The 20112-nt window shown below is 46.4% G+C and overlaps 1 protein-coding gene across 2 annotated transcripts in view; it reads right to left on the bottom strand.

Annotated features, from left to right (window-relative positions):
• The window catches only part of LOC111145789 (mediator complex subunit 27), a 193784-nt gene that overhangs the window by 47043 nt on the left and 126629 nt on the right, over positions 1-20112 (bottom strand). For both annotated transcript variants that reach the window (XM_022501001.1, XM_022501003.1), the window contains exon 4: positions 17395-17488. In XM_022501001.1, coding sequence (XP_022356709.1) covers positions 17395-17488 — 94 coding nt within the window. The remainder of the gene's footprint in view (positions 1-17394; positions 17489-20112) is intronic.

Consider the following 20112-nt stretch of genomic DNA (forward strand, 5'->3'; position numbering starts at 1 on the left):
AAAATGCCGAGATAAACTGCTTTTAAAATCAGCTGAAGATTTAATATAGCTCGGGAAGGCTTCAATTATTTACATGCCCGGTCTATGCAGTGTATATCTGGGGTAATGAGATTCAATTGCCGGGTATAAATCTGAAACAGGACAACCTGATTGTCTAAAGGAAACAGCAGCTTGGGCTCCTGTGTTAGTAACTCTTCAAAACAAAGATTATGATTCGGGAAGAGTAACATCATTTTGGCTTCGCATTATTGACTGCAGCGGACGCTGAGAGAAATGGCTCCATTTGGTCAAATACAAAGGCTGAGGCAAGGTGTAAGGGATTTGGAGACTCTATTGATCCGTATCGTTGTTCTTCTAGTAACAAGACCAACAGTAATAATGTACATTGTCTCTTTGTCCTAGGGTGATTATGGAGCCCCAGGGGAACCCTCCTTCTTTGTAAAGTTCCCGACGTCTAGTACTGAGAGCCGTGTCATGCCACATAGTGACGTGGACACACAGATGCTCACGGGTAATTGGCCAGATAACAGCACTTCCCCTTTAGGGTTTTCAAGACGGCTTTGTGCACTACCAGATGATACTGTAGGTATGGTCAAGTGCATTTTAAAACAAAATGATCCATTTCAGATCAATCCATGGCATCTCTGTACAGAGTATATTCCTTTGATATAGGCATACGCAGGGTTTAGGAGCATAAAGAAACATCTTAGCCTGAAACTTGACAGGTAACATTAGATCCCAATCTTAAAGAATGCATAGCAGTTTGCCAGAAAGTCAGGAGGTGGACAAGAAAGCCATAGGCAGAGGTAAGGACAGGCACGAAACACAGAAGCAAACGGGCATGGACTATTTGGACTCTGTGGTTCTCAAGGAGCCTCTGGAAACACAAAGGTGTTTGCACTTGTCACAGTAAGTGGAGGAGAGCTATGGCGTTCAGCAGCTTGGGGCCAGGAACACTAAAACATCTGCAATACGTGGGCCAGTTCCACATCATGGGAACCATTCCATCCAAAATGCCAACGGTGTCTTGGGAGCATTAGAGAGCACTGAGAATGCCCAGGTGGGGGAAGGATGGGTGGAAAGGTAAACTGAGGCCAGGTTACAGAGACCACACAGGCTTCCATACGGAGGAGGGCTTTATATCCTGCAAGCGACAAGAAGCCAACAGGGCAAGGCGCGACCCACCCTTTGGGATGATCAGTTGGATGTGGAAGATGGGGAGGAGGCAGTATGTCCAGAAACGAGACCAGGAGACCAACTGGATGGCTATGGCAAGAGTTCCGGCAACAGGGTGGACAGCAGGGCAGATGGGCGGAGGCACTGGCTGGAAGACACCAGACAGTACGGACAGCACATCAGGAAGTGTGTCTGTAGCATTCTGCGTGTATGGGGATGCTCACTGCTAGAGATGACAGTTGGGGTTATCTTTCACATGGTATCTGACCAGTATTTGTTACAAGAATGAAGTAAGTAGTGGAACAGAGGGCTGTCACATTGGGGGCAGGGTGTAAGACGAGGAGTCTGGAAACCAGGTACCCTGAACTAAGACCCAACACTTAGCACTGAATACAACTGAATTAGACAACTAGAAAGAAAAAAAGTTATGGTAGTTGTGGTATGGTGCCTTCCCTCAACCCACTGTTCACCCTGGCTCACAAAGGTAGGTGCCACCTGTTTCTACCAGACATTAATTTCATATAAAGCACTCAAAATATTCTTAAAGTAAAATCCAACCCCTTTGGAGTTGGAATAGCTTCCTCCAACATTTATATTCACTATCGTAAATGCCGGCTTAAGGAAATATACCTGTTAAGGTTGATGGAATATGCTTCCCATTGCTTGGGGGGACACATGCAATTGACATGTGTTAAGGGAAGTTACAGATCTGAGTTCTGGGCTTTAACGGGTATCATTAGAAATGGCTCCGGTGGCTCAGTTGGCTAAGCAACTGCCTTCGGCTCAAGTCATGATCCCAGAGTTCCGAGACTGAGTCCCGCATCAGGCTCCCAGCTCCACAGGGAGTCTGCTTCTCCCTCTGACCTTCTCCCCTTTCATGCTCTCTCTCACTGTCTCTCTCTCTAATAAATAAATAAAATCTTAAAAAAACAAAAGAAAGAAATGGCAGAACCTGACAACTACTAGCATACTGATATTTTGGGGTGTGCATCTAGGAGACTAATTTAGAATAAGTCTTTCTTTCTTTCTTTTTTTCCTAAAGATTTTATTTATTTGTTTGACAGAGAGAGATCACAAGCAGGCAGAGAGGCAGGCAGAGAGAGAGGGGGAAGCAGGCTCCCTGCTGAGCAGAGAGCCCGACGCGGGGCTCGATCCCAGGACCCTGGGATCATGACCTGAGCTGAAGGCAGAGGCTTTAACCCACTGAGCCACCCAGGCACCCATAGAGTTAAGTATTTCTAGAGAATCATAGGAAAACTATCAAACTAAACATACATTCAAATGATAGATGTAAGTGCGCCACTGCCTCTGGGAATGACTATGTTGAATTAACAGCTACAGAAACTAAAGGCGAAAACATATAACTAGAAAATGGTATTTGAAAACAAGGAAGAAAGCAGGAAGGAAAGAAACAGGATAAACTGTTCTTTGAAATTAGTTCTAAGAAAAAACTATGCTTGTGTCAGAAAATTATATAACTCAAAAAGAAACGTTTTTAAAGACTCAGTTGTCAGAAAACTGTAAACCAGATTTAATGCCCAACCATTTTTTAAGCCGCTCCATCCTGGTGCCCAAAAGTATCGAATCCACCTGCTTCCTATCCATGGCGCGCACGGCCAGCAGCAGAATTTCCAGCGCTGCGCTATAACGTGGAAGCCACCAGAAACTCACCTGGAAGCCAAGTACAAATGGTAAGACATACTGAATATAAAACGAGAGGACGCAGAGTAGAAAGAAATACTTATTCTAAGAGTAGAAGCTGCGTCAGCAGGTGACCGACCAGGTAGCCTAAAGAGACAGGACTCGGGGCTCTAGCTGGGGTTTAAGTGCAGTGTAATTAGCTTTCTCTGGGCACCAGGCGCCCTTTCTAATGGAAGCCACAGCCCCTGTCCCTCAGGAAGAAGCACGGAAGCAAGTGCTTCTACACACAAAAACTGCAGAGATTTCTGGAAGCTTATCCATCACCTCCCAGGGGGTCATGGACCAAGGTTAAAATCCCTGCCATTACAGCAACAGCTAATTTTAAAAGATTAAGTAGGAATGGGTTAGGGAGCTCCCACAAAATGACATCTGTATGTTTTAACAGAATACTGTATCTACATAGAACTTAAAACCATGCGCTTTCAAAGCCAAAGCCAAGCACATTTAGCAGAAGCACTCACATACTTTGCCTAAGAAACCTCAAATCAAGTGGGTCCAGAAAGGTCACTGAGGCCACAACCTCCTCTCTGTGTCCCTGGCATGGTTTCCCATTCCTGGGGTGCTGAGTCCCAAGTTCGTCTCTGGCACCAGGAAGGCTGGATACTCCGAGGGTAAGCGGCACGCCCAGCAGGTGGGGGCTTCACTCAGCTGATGTCCCACCAACCAACGAAAGTCTGAACTCTCGAGTCTGACCGACTAGGGTCTGAACTGTCACACTGTCACTTATGATTGGGGGTTATCTTTCAGCTGTGTGCCCTGAGCCACCCAGCACCTGGGGTCCCTACTGGGGCCATGTAAAGAACAGAGCTGCACCCTGGCATGGAGAACACACTGAGTACACGAGGACCCTTACGGAAGAAACATCTAGTATCAGGACAGCCTCTGTGCCCAGTGAATTCTACACCAGGAAGGACAGTGTTTCTTTTATAAATTAGTCCTGGAATCATGCATGATGACATAAATGCTTATTTATTATGTGGAACGTTAACATGGTTCTGGAAGTCCAAACTATACAAAAGGTACATTCAGAGCCCTGTCACCTCTCCCCACACGCATCTGACCTACTCTCTGCCCACACACCTCCCTCTCCCCAAGTTCTCTGCTGCGGCTTTACCTTTCTGTGTTTCCCCTTAGAGACAAGCAGATGATGGTTATCTGATATCCTCTTCCTTACCAAGAAGGAAGAACACTCTTACACTTTGCTTTTTTTCTCCCAACAATATATCCTGGAACTCACTTTGTGGGAGTCCTAGAGGTCTTTTGTGTTTTTAAAACAAAACAAAACAAAACAAAAAAACAAAAACCACGGAGCACTGAGTGCTATATGCAAACAATGAATCATGGAACACACATCAAAAACTAATGATGTACTGTATGTGGACTAACATAACACAATAAAAACAAAAAAACCAGGAACGGCGTGGCCCCATGGTGTGGCCGTGTCATAATTTATGCAGCCCCTCTTTTCTGCTGGGGCAGGGAGGTCATTTCCTGGTTTTGCAATTACAGACAAGCTGCAATTCATAAGCCTATGGGCGTGCATGCTCGTACTGTAGGTGTGTGAGCGGCGTGCCTTCCTGGGGTAGCACTGCTGGGTGGAAGGTGCAATGCACATGCGGTTGTGTCGGCCACTGCCCAAGTCTGTCCACAGGGGCTGCAGGGCTCTGTGGTCCTCCGGGCCCACCAACGTCTTATGATACTTTTTAAATCTTTGCCAGTCTGGAAGTGAGAAATGGTACCTCAGTGCACTTTTAATCTGCGTTTCGCTACTGATGGGAAGGGTGAACATCTTTTCCTGCATAAGTGCCATTTTACGTCTTTTGGGGGGGGCATGAACTGTCTCCCCCCGCCCCCATTTTTGGTCTTTTCCCCTTTATTTTTAAGATTTAAAAACTGATCTTAGGGATGTTAGCTCTGTATCTGTGATACATGTTGCAAATATTCCTCCCAGACTGCTGGCTGCCTTGACTCTACTATATGAAGGCTTTTTCCTTTCTGTGACTGAGGCCCTACCCACTGGAGATGCTACCCTGCCCTTATGCTAAAGTTTCATACGTACTTGAGTCCTCTTGCCTACTTTATTCTGCTAGCCTGTTTGTCTATGGATAAGCCAATGCCACACAGTTTTAATTACAGAAGTTTTAGAGTATGTTTCAATGCCCAAGAGACAAGGTCTTTTTTGGTGTCTTCCTATCCTCTCTTCCATGTTTCTCTTCCTTATGACCTTTATTATCAATCCAAAAAAATCTTTTAGTGATTGCATTAAATTCTTCACATTTACTGATGTGTACGGTCTCAACTTAGTCACATAATCATACCGCCATCAGGGGCTCTACCTTTCCAACACCTCCTCCTCTGAGTGATGCTGTCTTTGCCGGCTCACTCCGCTACTGACTGATGGACTGTATTCAGGAGGGCTTCTATTTCTGTTCTCATGCTCACCTTTGTACCTATACGTGTCAATGCCGGCAGACTCCCATTTTTCTTAGCATCTCGTTTCCCGATCTTTAATGGTGTCCTTCCGTGGTCACTAACATACACCCAAACAGTCTTGCACCAACAACTGAACACGGTCAGTCCCTAGGCTCAGGCTCCCCACTCAGCTGTCGGGGGGTGTGGCTCACCCCGGGCAAACTGCACAGAGAATTCTTGTACATTTAAAATGGTCTTTCAGGGCCTTGCTACTAGAAAGACACACATATCCTCGATTTGCACCGTCTCTGGAAACGTCAGTCCGTCACTGCTCTGCTCCACGCGTTGTTTTGGAGACATCTGACGCCGATCTAATTCTTCTGCCTTGTGGGTTACTGGGATTTTTTTAAAAGAAGCTTTGCGGACTTTGCCCTCTGTCTTTGAAGTCTGCCGGCATTACTAGCATGTATCTGAGACTTCACTGCTGCTGGTCAATTTCCCAAGCATCCGGCGAACCCTTCCGAGGTGCTGATTCAGCCCTTTTTTTTTTTTTTTTAATTTATTTGCCAGAGAGAGAGAGAGAGAGTACACACAAGCATGCAGAGAGGCAGGCACAGGCAGCAAGAGAAGCAGGCTCCTTGCCGAGCAAGGAGCCCGATGCGGGACTCGATCCCAGGACCCCAGGATCATGACCTGAGCCGAAGGCAGCGGCCCAACCAACTGAGCCACCCAGGCGTCCCTGATTCAGCCCTTCTTTAACTCAGAAATTTTTCTCACAGTCTTCCATAATTACATTGGTTCCATTCTTTTTCTTCTCCATGGACTCTGATTATGTCCGTGTTGTCTCCTTTTTGCCTGCGTCTCTCTTCAACCACTTCCCCTCTGACCTGTTCTGATTCTTGGTCTTAGTGTCTGTCACTCTCCAGATTGTTACCGCCTTTCCTCAATGTTCTCTATTCAACTTCATGTGAATATTTTCTTCCTCAAAGATCTTGAAATTTAGCCTTAATTTCCGAGACAGTTTTATCATTTTCTTCCAAGTTTCCAGAGTATACTAAATCCTTTTCATTTCTGTTCTTAATTTCCGATTCAAGTCTTTTCCCCCAAATGCTTGAGGATATTAAAACCAGTTTGGTGTGCCACACTAGACAGTTTTTTTCTGCTCTGTGGTGTCTTTCTCCTCAGGGGGTGCGGCACATCTTCAGTTGAGGTTATGTATTTGTTCGGCTTTTCATTATGAAAAATTTCAAATATCTAAAAAGTGAGAAGCACAGCAGAGTGAACATCCGTATTCCCGTGAGCCAGATCCTGTGACTGTCATTTCATTCTACTTGCTTTATCACAGACTCAGTCACCCATCCATCCATCCATTCATCCCAGATTCACCTATCTAGTCATCTATCAACCCACCTTATTTTTTGGATGCATTTTAAAGTTGCAGTCATTAGTATACTTCATCCCTAAACACTCAGGCAAGCACATCCTCAAGTGGAGTTTAACATTGATTAAAAAAAAATTTTTTTTAAAGATTTTATTTATTTGACAGAGAGAGAGAGATCACAAGTAGGCAGAGAGGCAGGTGGAGAGAGAGAGGGGAGGAAGTAGGCTCCCTGCTGAGCAGAGAGCCCGATGCAGGGCTCGATCCCAGGACCCTGGGATCATGACCTGAGCCGAAGGCAGAGGCTTTAACCCACTGAGCCACCCAGGTGCCCCTAAAAATTTTTTTTTAAGGAAAAATTTGCCTGTAACGAAATGTATCATCTTTAGTGTACCAGTCTCTGAATTCTGTAAAGTGCATACATCCATATAACCCACATCTCTCTGAAGATACAGAACTCCTGTCCCACCACAGAATGTTCCTTCCTGCCCTTCCCAGTTGACACCTGCCCCATCCCTCCCAGGGGAATACTCTTCTGCTTCTATCCGTCTTAGTCGTGGTCCGTTCTAGAACTTCATGTAATGCAACTACACAGTATGTCCTCTTCCGTGAGGCGTCTTCCCCTCAGCAAAGCTTAACAGTGAGTTCACAAGTGATACAGTGCAGTAGGATTGTTTGTACTTTCTTTCTTTTTAAATCACACGTAGTTTGGAGTGTGGGCATTCTTGGTCTTCTAATTGTGCTTACTGTGTGGTTTCTGTAGTTGTATTTGTTGTGTTTTTCTGTATTGTTTGGAGAATTTGTGGAGAGACTTGAATTTAGATGGCCATCCACAGGGTTTCTGTGAGCACGTTCAGACACAAAGGAAGAGAGATTGCTTCATAACTGCCCAGACTGAAAAACGATCAAGATTCTGCCACACCTGCTTGATCCGTCCCTCCCCTTCTGCTGCAGTATTTTAAAGCATACCTCCTACATCATGTCATGTCAGCTCTGAAACTTCAGTATCCGCCTCTAAAACACAAACCTTTTGTTTCACTTAACAAAATTACCCCAAATTCCTTGCTATCAGTAGAAATTCAGACCATGAGCAGATCACTTGGATTGCTTGAGAAAATGTTCTCTTCCAGTTGGTTTGTTCAATCAGGATCCAAACAAGGTCCACACTTCACGTACTGCCACTGAGCCTTTGCAGCATTCTATCCTCCCTCCTCTTCTCCCATCACCGACTTTGTCGAAGAAACAGAGCTAACTGCCCTGTATGCTGTTCCCCATTCCTTTACCTTGTACTTTTTGACTTTTTTTTTTAAACCTCAAAGTTTTCTATCACTAATAAGTTTCCATTCGTATCACTGCCATTGCAACAAACATTTCTGGAACCACCTTTTTGAAATTTAGTTCGATATACTGCTTTGAATATGCTTAACAGTTGAATGTACTTCTCCCTGAAGTAGTAGTTCTCAAACAGTTTGGTCTTGGGACCTCTCTACACTCTTGAAAATTACTGAGGACCCCAAGGAACTTCTGTTTCTGTGGGATACGGCTACCAATATTCACCATATTAAAATAAAACAGAAATGTCTGAAGATGGAGCCAATCAATGGGTGTCCGTGTGATGACCTCATCTTATGCGGTAGAAGTTCTGGAAAATGCCACTGTGAATGTGTGAGTAAACAAGAATAAGAAAGGAGAGTGATGTCTTGGCATTGCCACAAAATCAGTTCTGACTTTGCAGACCTCCTGAGAGGGTCTCCATGACCCCTTGTTGCCAAACCGTAATTGAGAGCTGCTGCCACAAAGAATGCATCTGATCTTTGGAAACAAATGTCTTTTGGATCGAGGTTTGGTAAAGCAATTTTGATGTGCCCAAAATGATGCAGAACTAAAAAACAGATTTAAAAAACAATTTAAATTTAATTTCATTAGCAAATAGTATATTATTAGTTTCAGAGGTAGAATTTAATGATTCATCATTCTAATATTAACACCCAGAGCTCATTACATCAAGGGCCCTCCTTAATGCAAGTCACCCAATTACCCCCTCCCCCTACCCACCTCCCCTCCAGCAACCCTCAGTTTCTTTCCAAGAGTTAAGAGTCTCTTACGGTTTCCTCCCTCTCTGTTTTTATCTTACTTTATTTTTCCTTCCCTTCACATGTTCATCTGTTTTGTTTAAGTTCCACATATGAATGAAATCGTGTGGTATCTGTCTTTCTCTGACTTGTTGAGCATAATACCCTCTAGTTCCATCCACATCATTGTAAATGCAAAGATTTCATCCTTTCTGATGGCTGCATAATATTCCATTGTGTGTGTGTATGTATACACACACACACACACTTACATAGACCACATCTTCTTTATCCATTCATCTGTTGATGGACATCTGGGCTCTTCCCACAGTTCGGCTACTGTGTTCACTGCTGCTGTAAATACTGGGGTGCGTGTGCCCTGCTGAATCACTACGTTTGTATCCTTCAGCTAAATACCCAGTAGTGCAATTGCTGGATCATAGGGTGGTTCTAGTTTTAACTTCTTTTTTTTCTTTTTTTAGATTTTATTTATTTGAAAGTGAAAGCGAGAGAGAGGGAGAGAACATGAGCTGGAGGGGCAGAGAGGGAGAAGCAGGCTCCCCTCTATGCAGGGAGCCCCACTATGGGGGACTTGATCCCAGGACCCTGTGATCATGACCTGAGCCGAAGGCAGACACTTAACCAACTGAGCCACCCGGGCGCCCTGTTTTTAACTTTCTGAGGAACCTCCATACTGTTTTCCAGCTTGTACTCCCACCAGCAGCGTAAGAGGGCCCCCTTTCTCCGCACCCACTCCAACATCCACTGTCTCCTGACTTGTTCGTCTTGGCCATTCTGACCGGTGCGAGGCGGCATCTTGCGGCCCCGTCTGTATTTCCCTGGCGCCGAGAGGCGCTGAGTACTCTTTCATGTGTCACTTAGCCGTCTGTATGTCTTCGCTGGGAAAATGTTCAAGTCTTCTGCCCATTTCTTGACACGATGTTTTAACAAATCTTACAAAACGGCATTAAAAAAAAAGCATTTAACAAAAAATTCCAATAATGTTCTGTGCTGTGACAAAAATGCCGACACACAGGTGGAGTTTCCGCAAGTGACTGCTATTGCGTCACAGAACGTCAGCACCCAACGGACTTCAGGAATGTCTGAAAGTCAGCTGAAGTCACCATCTGAATCTTTCTGTGTCTGAGGAAGGCACGTTTTGCTACTTTGGAATTGCTGGTGGGTGTAAAGGAGTTTAATCACCTAGAAAAACTCCATGGTGTTTTCACGGGCAGTCACATGTCCACACACCCAAACTCAGGGTTTCTCCACTTTGGCCCCTTCATTTTGGGCTGGACAGCCCTTTGAGGGGGTTAGAGGGGGGCCCTGCTCGCTGTAAGATGGCTGGTGGCAGGTCTGGGCTCTACCCTCTGCATGCCAGGAGCACTCCTCCCCCAGAGCTGTGACAGGTAAAAATGTTTCTAGACTTTGCCAAATGTCCCCTGGGAGGCAAAAATCACCCCAGCTGAGAACCACCACCCTAAACCGAGCACTCTGCTTCTAGGAAAAACATAAGCCTGGGGTCCCAAGGATACGAACAAGAATGTTCAGAACAGACTGCTCATAGTATAAAAACCAAAACCAAAACAAATCAACAACCACTGACAGAAAGAAGGATAATTAAATTAGCAATGTAATAGAATATTTCATTTTATCAAAATGAATACGCTATAGCTAAACCAACTATTTGAATGATATCAAACAAACAACAACAACAAAAAAACGCTGAGTGAAAAAATTAAGTCCCTAAAGACAACATATGATAGCTTTTAAAAATAATTAAGTACAAAAGGCAGAATTAAAGAATACATCATTCAAGAATACATACGTACATGTTAAAGCTTCCCTCGTAACAGGCAAGGAAGAGAAGGACGCATGAAGGGAAGGCTGACAGCTCCCTGCGGGCAGAGGCAGGGGACAGGACAGGAGGAGCTGCTCACTGGGTGTACATGCTGCAGATTAAATTCTAGCTCTGGAGCTGGGTGGCAGGTTCACAAATGTTCACTGTCTTATCAAAGAAATACGAAAGGGCCACACCTGGATCAATGAGGACAGTGTGTCAGGAATCAAGGATCATGATCAATTCAATTCTACACCTAAGGTTAAAATAAAACTTAAAATAGGGGCGCCCGGGTGGCTCAGTGGGTTAAAGCCTCTGCCTTCGGCTCAGGTCATGATCTCAGGGTCCTGGGATCAAGCCCCACATCAGGTTCTCTGCTCAGCGGGGAGCCTTCTTCCCCCTCTCTCTCTGCCTGCCTCTCTGCCTACTTGTGATCTCTGTCTGTCAAATAAATACATAAAATCTTTAAAAAAATAAAAATAAAAATAAAAATAAAATAAAGTAAAATTTAAAATAATCCCAGCCCTCCACACAGTCCGTGATTCTGGTCCACCCCGCGGTCTCATCTCCTCTGCTGGCTCCCGGCACTCCGGCCATCCTGCCTTCTTGGGTTTTTCCAAACATCCCCACTGTCATCCCACTAGGGTCTTCTGCACCTGCCCTGCACCTCCCGGACCCAGCTCAGCACCTCGGCCCACTTCCTGCAGGTGTCTCCTCGAAGAGGGCTTCTCTGACCCCCAGCCCCACTCCCATGGCACCTCTGTCTCTCTCTAGCCCCAGTCCTGCTTCTTTCCCCCTTGGCCTTATCCCCATCTGCCCCATATCAAGCGACAATTGGCTGGTGTCCTGCCTACTTCCCGTTCACCAACACCGGCTGCATGAGTGCAGGGACCTCGGTCACAGCTGAGCTGCACCCACAGCCACGCTCTTCTCTCCCGGTGCTCTGGGTACTCACTGAGGAAGTGAAGGAATGCCTTACGAACCCAGCTCAGAAAACAGTCTGCCGCCACAGCTGGGACTTAGCAAACAGGCTCGCCTTCACCGGAACGCCACGGATATAATGGGCTGAATATCGGTTCTCAGAGGGGCTGCAGAGATGATCTGAGGCTTCGGTGGGGCACCTGTGAGATGTGTCCCTGGGGCTCTGTTCTGGAGCCAAAGAACGGGAGTTTCTGTGCTGTTGCCAGGGATGTGCATTTCCCACAAATAAGACTAGTGATTCTTGGATCTAATGTTCGAGAACTAGGGAACCCAGTGGAGAAACTGAAGCCCAGGACAGTTAAGCAGGTTGCTGTTCAACAGTCTTTCCTACCGCGAAAGCTTCTGGAAGAGCAAAATGAGATAGTCAGTCTGAACGGTTCGAAAAAGATGCGTTATTCAAAAGCAAGGCATGAACACGTTAAAGAAATTAAAGGTTAGTGAAAATGTGTATTTAGAAAGATTGATAAATGAGCTTTATCTCTTGTAAATCATATAACATCAGGAAAAATTATTTTATAAAATATCAAGGTATATTTCAAATATCATGGTTAAGGCTTCATTTTTTCCTCCTTTTCTACGTTCGTATACCTAGCAGATCAGTCAAAAATTGTAGGTTAATATTTCAAATGCCAAAAGAAACCAGCTGCTTGTTCTAGTCTCTGACTCAGTTAAGCTCTTACAATATTTTGACTGTTCGAAGAAAATTAATAATGGGATGTTGGGTGGTAGATTAACTGAAACTAAATATCAACAGAGCTAGATTTATTTTTGGATGGCTGAGCTCATCCCTTCAAAGAACGGAAACAGGATTGATTATATCATGAGTTATTAACTTACACAACACCAAAACAGCCCCCTCCACCCCCCAACAGAGCAGAGAGCCAGCCACAGTGCATTTAAAGATTATGTAAGAGGCTGAAAGTTTATATGTTCCATCAGCTAGGACTCGGGGTTTACAGGATACAGCCAATTACCTAAGGCTCACAAAGATGCCAGAAAAAGTTAGGGCGATAATGATTCTGACAGTCTGGAACCAAACTAGCACCAGAGCTGCTGCCTGTCCCCTGAGCAGCAGGCCCCCTGCAGCTGAGATGGACAAACTGATACACACGGAAGAAAAAGATGCTCTTCTCTGTCATCCGCGTATCTACGCAGCAGACACTCCCTGAGCACCTATGAGTCCTCCCTTCCCTCCTCTAGCCGCCCCTCCCACGATGCACCATCTGGGGGTCCAAACATGTGAAAGGGATACATACACGTACTTCAAGTCAAATGCAGCGCCCAGGCCGGAAGCTGGCTGCCCCTAATGGTTCTAGTGGGTTCGGAAGCCCTGATGCCTACAGCCAACGAAGAAAGGTTGGTTTTGCTTTTGATGAGCCAAAGTGACCCCAATCCCCTAGAAAAGTACCAAACTTGCACCCTCCCTTTCCCCCTTCTTCACTGCGAAGAAACCTGATGCCAGACTGTGGCTCCCGATTACAGATCTTTGTACATCTGAGGCCCTCCGCTGCTTCTTGGTGGCTGCTTGGGGGTTAGCAGGGAGGAAGGATCAGAATGGAACACCACACCTGCCTTTTGTTCACAGATGCCCTGGAGTTCGATGACTTTACGTTGTTTTACTGTGTATAGGAAAACCCCCCCGGCAGGTACTCACACACCCAAACTGGAAGAGATCTGGAACAAGTCAGCAGAACGTGCTGACGGCAGAAGACAGGTCACTTTAGCAGAGCTGTTTCTGGGCCCCCACCTAGGCCATTGCGGGCACCACGCCATCGCATTCCACAGCTCGAGTGGCCCCGAGGAAAAAGCGGTCTGTTCTGCTCTGCTCCCAGCACTCCCCCTCCTCCTCCCGATGGGGGCCTACACCGGCTCCGGAGCTTGGGCTAAACAGCCACCTGCATTCTGATGCCAAAACGCTCAGGTCCCCGTTACTCAGAAAGCACAACTGGAAACAACCCAGACACACACAGAGAAAGAACACAGTGCGTCCAGTCACAGAATGGACCATTACGTAAGAGTGAAGATGACCCAACCAACAGGTACGAGCCCCAGCAGGTGTATCCTGGCTGACTCGGGATCCACCCCAGAAACCACACACAAGGAAGGAAGGGAAGGAGGAAGGGAGAGAGAGAGGAAGGGGAAACAATACACACGGTATGACACTATTTTTATAAGGTTCAGAATTCCACAAAACTAATTTGTGTATTATTTAGGAAAGCGTGCGCAGCTGGTAAAAGGCATTTAAAGAAGGACGGGAAGAGGTCGATTATCAGGATGGTGGTGACTCTGGGTGGAGAGGCAGGGACTGGGAAGAGGCACAGATTGGTTATGCTCTGCTTCTTAAGTTGAGTGGTGAGCTCCTGGGGTTATCGTTATGCTTTATAATCGACACTTATTATAAACATTCGTTTGTATATATGAAATGACATAATAACACTTAAGAAGAAATTGCCAGCTCAGTGCCCGGTGGTCCAAATCTTACTTGCCGCCACCGAGAGCTGTAACTGACGGGAGGAGCAAAGGACCCTGGAGACTTGTAACAGGACATGCGGACGTCTCCCTTAGCAGGCAGACGGCCGCTTTCCCAGCCCTGCCTCTCTCCTGCAGGGAATCACCTCCTCCACCCCACGCAGTTCCGCGGGGCCACCACGGCATGACTTCCTTCCCCTCGCAGACAAACAAGCTCAGCAGAGCCTGGCAGGAGCGCTCCACCCGGGCTGTAGCACGGGCACAGGAGGGAAGGCAGGGGCTGCTGAGTCATTTGGGCCACAGGGTCCCCACAAGGCCGTCACCCTGCTCTGGACGCCCAGGGCTGCCCTGGTTTTTGTCCCTCCTGGCAGATCACCTCTACCTTCCGGGCTGTGAGCAGCCAGCATCATCAGAAAGCAAAACAAAGACAGAAACGAACCCTTTTCTTGCTTAAGTTAATCAGAGCAGGTTTCTGTTGGCTGTGCTCAAGGAAGCCTGGCTGACTCAGGAGGAAATGTCGTTCTACTAAAAGGCACGGGCGCGCTCTGCACCTTGGCCGAAGCAGGTACAAGGAGATGCCAGCAGAGACTGCTCCTGCGTGTCCTGCGTCACCAGCCCTAACGGTCTGTCCTGGTCGCTCTAGCTTACCTCCCGAAGTTTCCAGAATACACTGGACTCCAGACGTATACAATCCACCCAGACTCCTCTCCGGAACACACCCCTTCCAACTCCTGCCCGCACCTCCCGCGGGTGCCCTCACTGCCTACGGTGCTGGGCCCGAGCACCCTCCGCTGGGCACGGGCAGCCGTGGCCGAGCGCGGGCAGACGGGGAGCGGCTGGCCCTGCCCCTCGCCCGGCAAGAAACTCCCTCAGGCCTGGCAGGAGGCGCCCGCGTGCAGCAGCAAATGGGCCAGAGGTGCGCGGCCTGATAAAATGCCATCTTGTGAAAGCAACAGCCAACGCGAGCGGTTATGTTAAAATCATGGTTACCCACCCCGCGCGCTGATTCCGAATCAGCGCCCCCACTGCTCCTCCTCTAAACCGCCCCACCTGGCGTGAGCTCTGCGTCCCCTGGGGAAGGCGGCAGCTCGCCGGCGAGATGCAGAGCGCGTTCTGAGTTAGGCACGCACGGGGGTAGCAATGCACGTGTCGAATGGGGCTCCTCCCCTGAATCGAGCCCCTAAACTCCTCCATTGGGGCTGTCAAAACAGCAGCTCCGTGGGAAAGCAGACGGGGCGACGGTCCCAGTGAGGTAACAGGCCGCTTCCTCGGGTGGAAGTGACTCATCTCAGACCTGTTCCCGGCTTACCTACGACCCTGCTCCCTCGGCTGTCTCCCTTCAACGCCGAATCCCCACCTCCACCAGGAAATGGAAGCTCAACGACCCAGAAATAATTTGAACAAACCTATTTCACCGAGGATGCTCTCATTTTTATCTTCATTAACTCCTCGGTCCCTGTCAAGTACGCTGAAAGCAGGATTTATGTTTTAGCTGCTGGGTCTGGAGGATCTCAAAACTTCGACAATTTGTGCATTTAACGGAGGCAGAAGATATTGCGTGCTTTGTAGACAGATACAAATTGTTTTCCTTTTCTATTAAAAGAACACTGTAGGGGCGCCTGGGTGGCTCAGTGGATTAAGCCACTGCCTTCGGCTCAGGTCATGATCTCAGGGTCCTGGGATCGAGCCCCGCATCTGCCTCAGCATCCCTGCTGAGCAGAGAGCCTGCTTCCCCACTTCTCTCTGCCTGACTCTCTGCCTACTTATGATCTCTCTCTCTCTCTCTCTCTCTGTCAAATAAATAAATAAATAAAATTCTTAAAAAAAAAAAAGAACACTGTATTACCTCACTCACTGTATTTTTTAACTGAAAGAATTTAAGGTAGCACGATGTCCAGATGCTCACTAATTTTTTTCTCACGAAAGAGATATTACCCATTTAATAAACCCACATCTCTTCCTGTCTCTCTCTCTCTCTCTTTTTAAAGATTTATTTATTTATTTGTCAGAGAGAGAGAGAGCACACAGGCAGGCAGAGCGGCAGGCAGAGGCTGAGGGAGAGGCGGAGGGAGAAGCAGGCTCCCTGCTCAGCAGGGAGCCCGATGTGGGACTCGATCCCAGGACCTTGGAATCATGACCTGAGCCGAAGGCAGCCGCTTAACACAGTGAGCCCCCCAGGCGCCCCACATCTCTTCCTTTCTTAAGAGAAAGCCACACGCACACGCACGGCAAGGCTGTTCTGCTCAGCAGAACAGCTGGAGGGAGTCGCAGCTCGTCCCAGGGGACTGGCTCTTTATAAGACAGTGCGGAGGGAAACGCTGAGGTTTGGGGGGTCCACGAGGGGCCCGAGCGACAGCAGCTACCAAGACACGAAACGCTCAGTCCTGAAGCTCACCTCGCTGGTGCCCGTGGAAAAGCACCACTCTTGATTCAATTAATTCTGCTTTTTGTAAAATGTGGGGCTCCTCAAAATCCGTTCAGAAGTCTTCTTCAAGCACACATCACAGAGAGTGCTAGAAAAGCTTCACACCCCTGAGCTCTCCATGCCTTCCTGATGACTAGTCAAATTCAGCATTTCTGTCCCAGCGTATCTCCCAGTCACACCTGCCTTTGGTGAAGTCATGGAAAGGCAAACACTGCTGGTGCTGCTGTGAGGCCAGCTTGCTCAGAGCAAGTCAAAACCAGAAACAAGGTTGGAACCCATCAGGGATAAGGTCCCAGAACACTTGCTTCAAGTACACAATGGATTTTATAAGTGACGTTCCACAGAACCTATTCTACGTTTTTTGGTTTTTTTTTTTTTTTTTTAGATTTTATTTATTTGAGAGAGAAAGAGAGAGCGAGAGCACATGAGTGAGTGGGGGAGGGTCCGGGGGCAGGGGGAGAGAGAGCATCAAGCAGACTCTGCGCTTGGGCCCCTGACATGGGGCTCAGTCTCATGGCCCATGAGATCACGACCGGAGCCAAAATCAAGAGTCAGACGCTCAACCAGCTGAACCACCAGGAGCCCTGAACCTGGTTCTATTTTAAGATGGTGTTTTTCTTAGCAGGATCCAACAGTTGGGCATACCTTTGAGACAACAGAAAAGATTCACCAAAATATCCTGAACTGACTGATGGGCAGAAGGGTCTTACAGTGTATTTCCTCTCTGGGTCATTCTCACATGGGCTCTACAGTTTCATTCAAAAGCCAGGTTTCAATGTGCAGAATTCTGAAACTATAGGATACAGTGAAGAGAAACACGCTATTCACCATCAGACTGGGAGTTAGTCTCCATTCTCTGGATCCTATGACACAGAGCTGGAGACTTGATCTTGAGGCCAGTCTTCTACGTGGCCCTACAGACAGGTCAAGCAGAACTTACCAGAAGCATTGCTGATGTGCCATTGGGCCTGGATAAGTGGATGGACATTTCAGGAAACATCCTGTCAATGCGGCTGATCACATCATCAACATACCTGAGTGGGAAAAAGAAATGCACACGTCTGAACTGGAGCCTCAGTCAAAGAACCCGAAGCGACAGTGTCCTGAAGGCTTCCCTCTTCAGCTGTTCATCAGTGTGATGCAGGCAAGAAGGCAAATGGGATTTACAAGTGTTTTTACAAAAAATATTACTCCCTCATTCCTCCTTTTCAGCGCCAACCAGTTTTTAGTGCTTTCTTCTGGTATTTACTGCCATATTTCTATATGATATGTTTTTAATGCCAGTTCTTGCTTTTTCATTTCATTTTATTTTTTTGTTTTCACTTAAATTCTAGTTAGTTCAGATACAGCATGATACCACTGGCAGGTGTACAACACCGTGATTCCACAATTCTGTACGACCCCCGCCACTCCTCACAAGAGCAATTCTGAATCCCCACCACCTGTTTCACCCAGTGCCCCCCACCTCCCCTCTGTGACTGGCAAGCAGTGTGTTCCCTATAGTTAACAAGTTTGTTTTTCGGTTTGTCTCCCCCTTTCCCTCCCCCTTTGCTCATTTGTTTTATTTCTTAAATTCCACATATAAGTGAAATCATATGGTATTTGTCTCTCTCTGGCTTATCTCACTTGGCATAGTACTCTCGAGCTCCGTCCATGTCGTTGCAAATGGCAAGATTTCGTTCTCCTTTACAGCTGAATAATATTTCTGTGTGTGTGTGTGTGTGTATTTTTTCCTTTATCCATTCTTCCTCTATCCATCAACTGAGGGACACTCGGGCTGCTTCCATAATTTGGCTATTGTAAATAATGCTGCTATAAATGCCCTGGGGTGTGTATACCTTTGAGTTAGCATTTTTGTATTCTTTGGGTAAATATCTAGTAGTGAGATTGCTGGATGGTAGGGGCGCTCTATTTTTAACTTTTTGAGGAACCTCCATACTGTTTTCCAGAGTGGCTGCACCAGTTTGCATTCCCACCAACAGTGCAAGAGGGTTCCCCTTTCTCCACACCCTTGCCGACACCTGTCATTTCTCGTGTTGTTGATTTTGGTCCTTCTGACAGGCGTGAGGGGGTATCTTATATGGTTTTGATTTGTACTTCCCTGATGATCAGTGATGTTGAGCATGTTTTTATATGTCTGTTGGCCATCTGGATGTCTTATTTGGAAAAATGTCTATTCATGTCTTCTGCCCACTTTTTAAATTAGATTATTCTTTTTCTGGGTGTTGAGTTTTATAAGTTCTTTATATATTTTGGTTACTCACCCTTTATCTGATATGTCATTTACAAATATCTTCTCCCATTCCACAGGTTGCCCTTTAGTTTTATCGGCTGCTTCTTTTGACTGTACAGAACCTTTTTACTTTGATATACTCCCAGCACTTTATTTTTGCTTTGGTCTCTCTTGTCTCAGGAGACCTATCTAGAAAAAAGTTGCTATGGCTGATGTCAGAGAAATTACTGCTTACGCTGTCTTCGAGGGCTTTTATGGTTTCAGGTCTCACATTTTGGTCTTTAATACATTCTGAATTTACTTTTGTGCAAGGTGAAGGACAATGGTCCAGTTTCATTCTCTTGCATGTTCTGTCCAGCTTTCCCAACACCATTTGTTGAAGAGACAGTCTTTTCCTTATTGCATCTTCTCTCCTGCTTTGTCAAAGACTCACTGCCCATTCTAACTGTGGGTTCATTTCTGAATTTCTATTCTGTTTTATTGATCTTCGTGTCTACCTCTGTGCCAGTGCCATACTGCTCCAATTACTGTGGTTTTGTATTAGAACTTGAAGTCTCGAATTGGGACACCTCCAGCTCTCTCTTCTTTTTCAAGACGGCTTTGGCTCTTCAGGGTCTTCTGTGGTTCCACGCACATGCTGGCATTGTTTGTTCTAGTTCTGTGAACAACACTGTTGGTATTTTGATAGGGACCGCATTAAATGTGTAGATTGCCTTGGGCAGTACAGACATTTCTAATCCACAAACATGGAGTGTCTTTCCACTTCTTCAATTTCTTTCACCGGTGTTTCCTAGCCTTCAGAGTACAGGCCCTCCCCTCTTTGGCTAGGTTTATTCCTAGGTGTCTTACTGGTTTTGGTGCACCTGTAAATGGGATTGATTCCTTCATTTCTCTTTCTGCTGCTCGATTACTGGTATATTGAAATGGAACAGATTTCTGTATGTTGGTTTTATATCCTGTGACTTTACTGAATTCATGTACCAGTTCGAGCAGTTTCTTGATGGAGTCTTTTGGGTTTCCTATATATAGTACCATGTCATCTGCAAATAGTCCAAATTTTACTGCTCCCTTGCTGGTTTGGGTGCCTTTTCTTTTTGCTGTCTTACTGCTGTGGCAAGGATGCTTTTTCATTTTAAGCATGACCTAGTGACTTTCTTCTACAGAGATCAGAATTTAGCTGTCACCATCTTGGCCACTGGGCTCCAATACAGAGGCTCTTCCCTCTGCCCTTCTGGTCTAGGGATGGCAGTAGCCTCGCTGTCTCCTGTTTGGCTTCTCACTTCAGTTACCTACATAACTAATTCCCTGGATTGAATTCTCTTGGATTTAAATACCTGAATTCCTATCTTGCTGGTTGGACTCTAATTCAAGTTACATCATAATTTTTGCTTAAGTCAATATTTGGTGTGTACATTCTAAAATCTC

Source organism: Enhydra lutris, unplaced genomic scaffold (assembly GCF_002288905.1).
Source record: "Enhydra lutris kenyoni isolate GAN:26980312 unplaced genomic scaffold, ASM228890v2 scaffoldscaffold13, whole genome shotgun sequence".
Taxonomy (NCBI): Eukaryota; Metazoa; Chordata; class Mammalia; order Carnivora; family Mustelidae; genus Enhydra; species Enhydra lutris.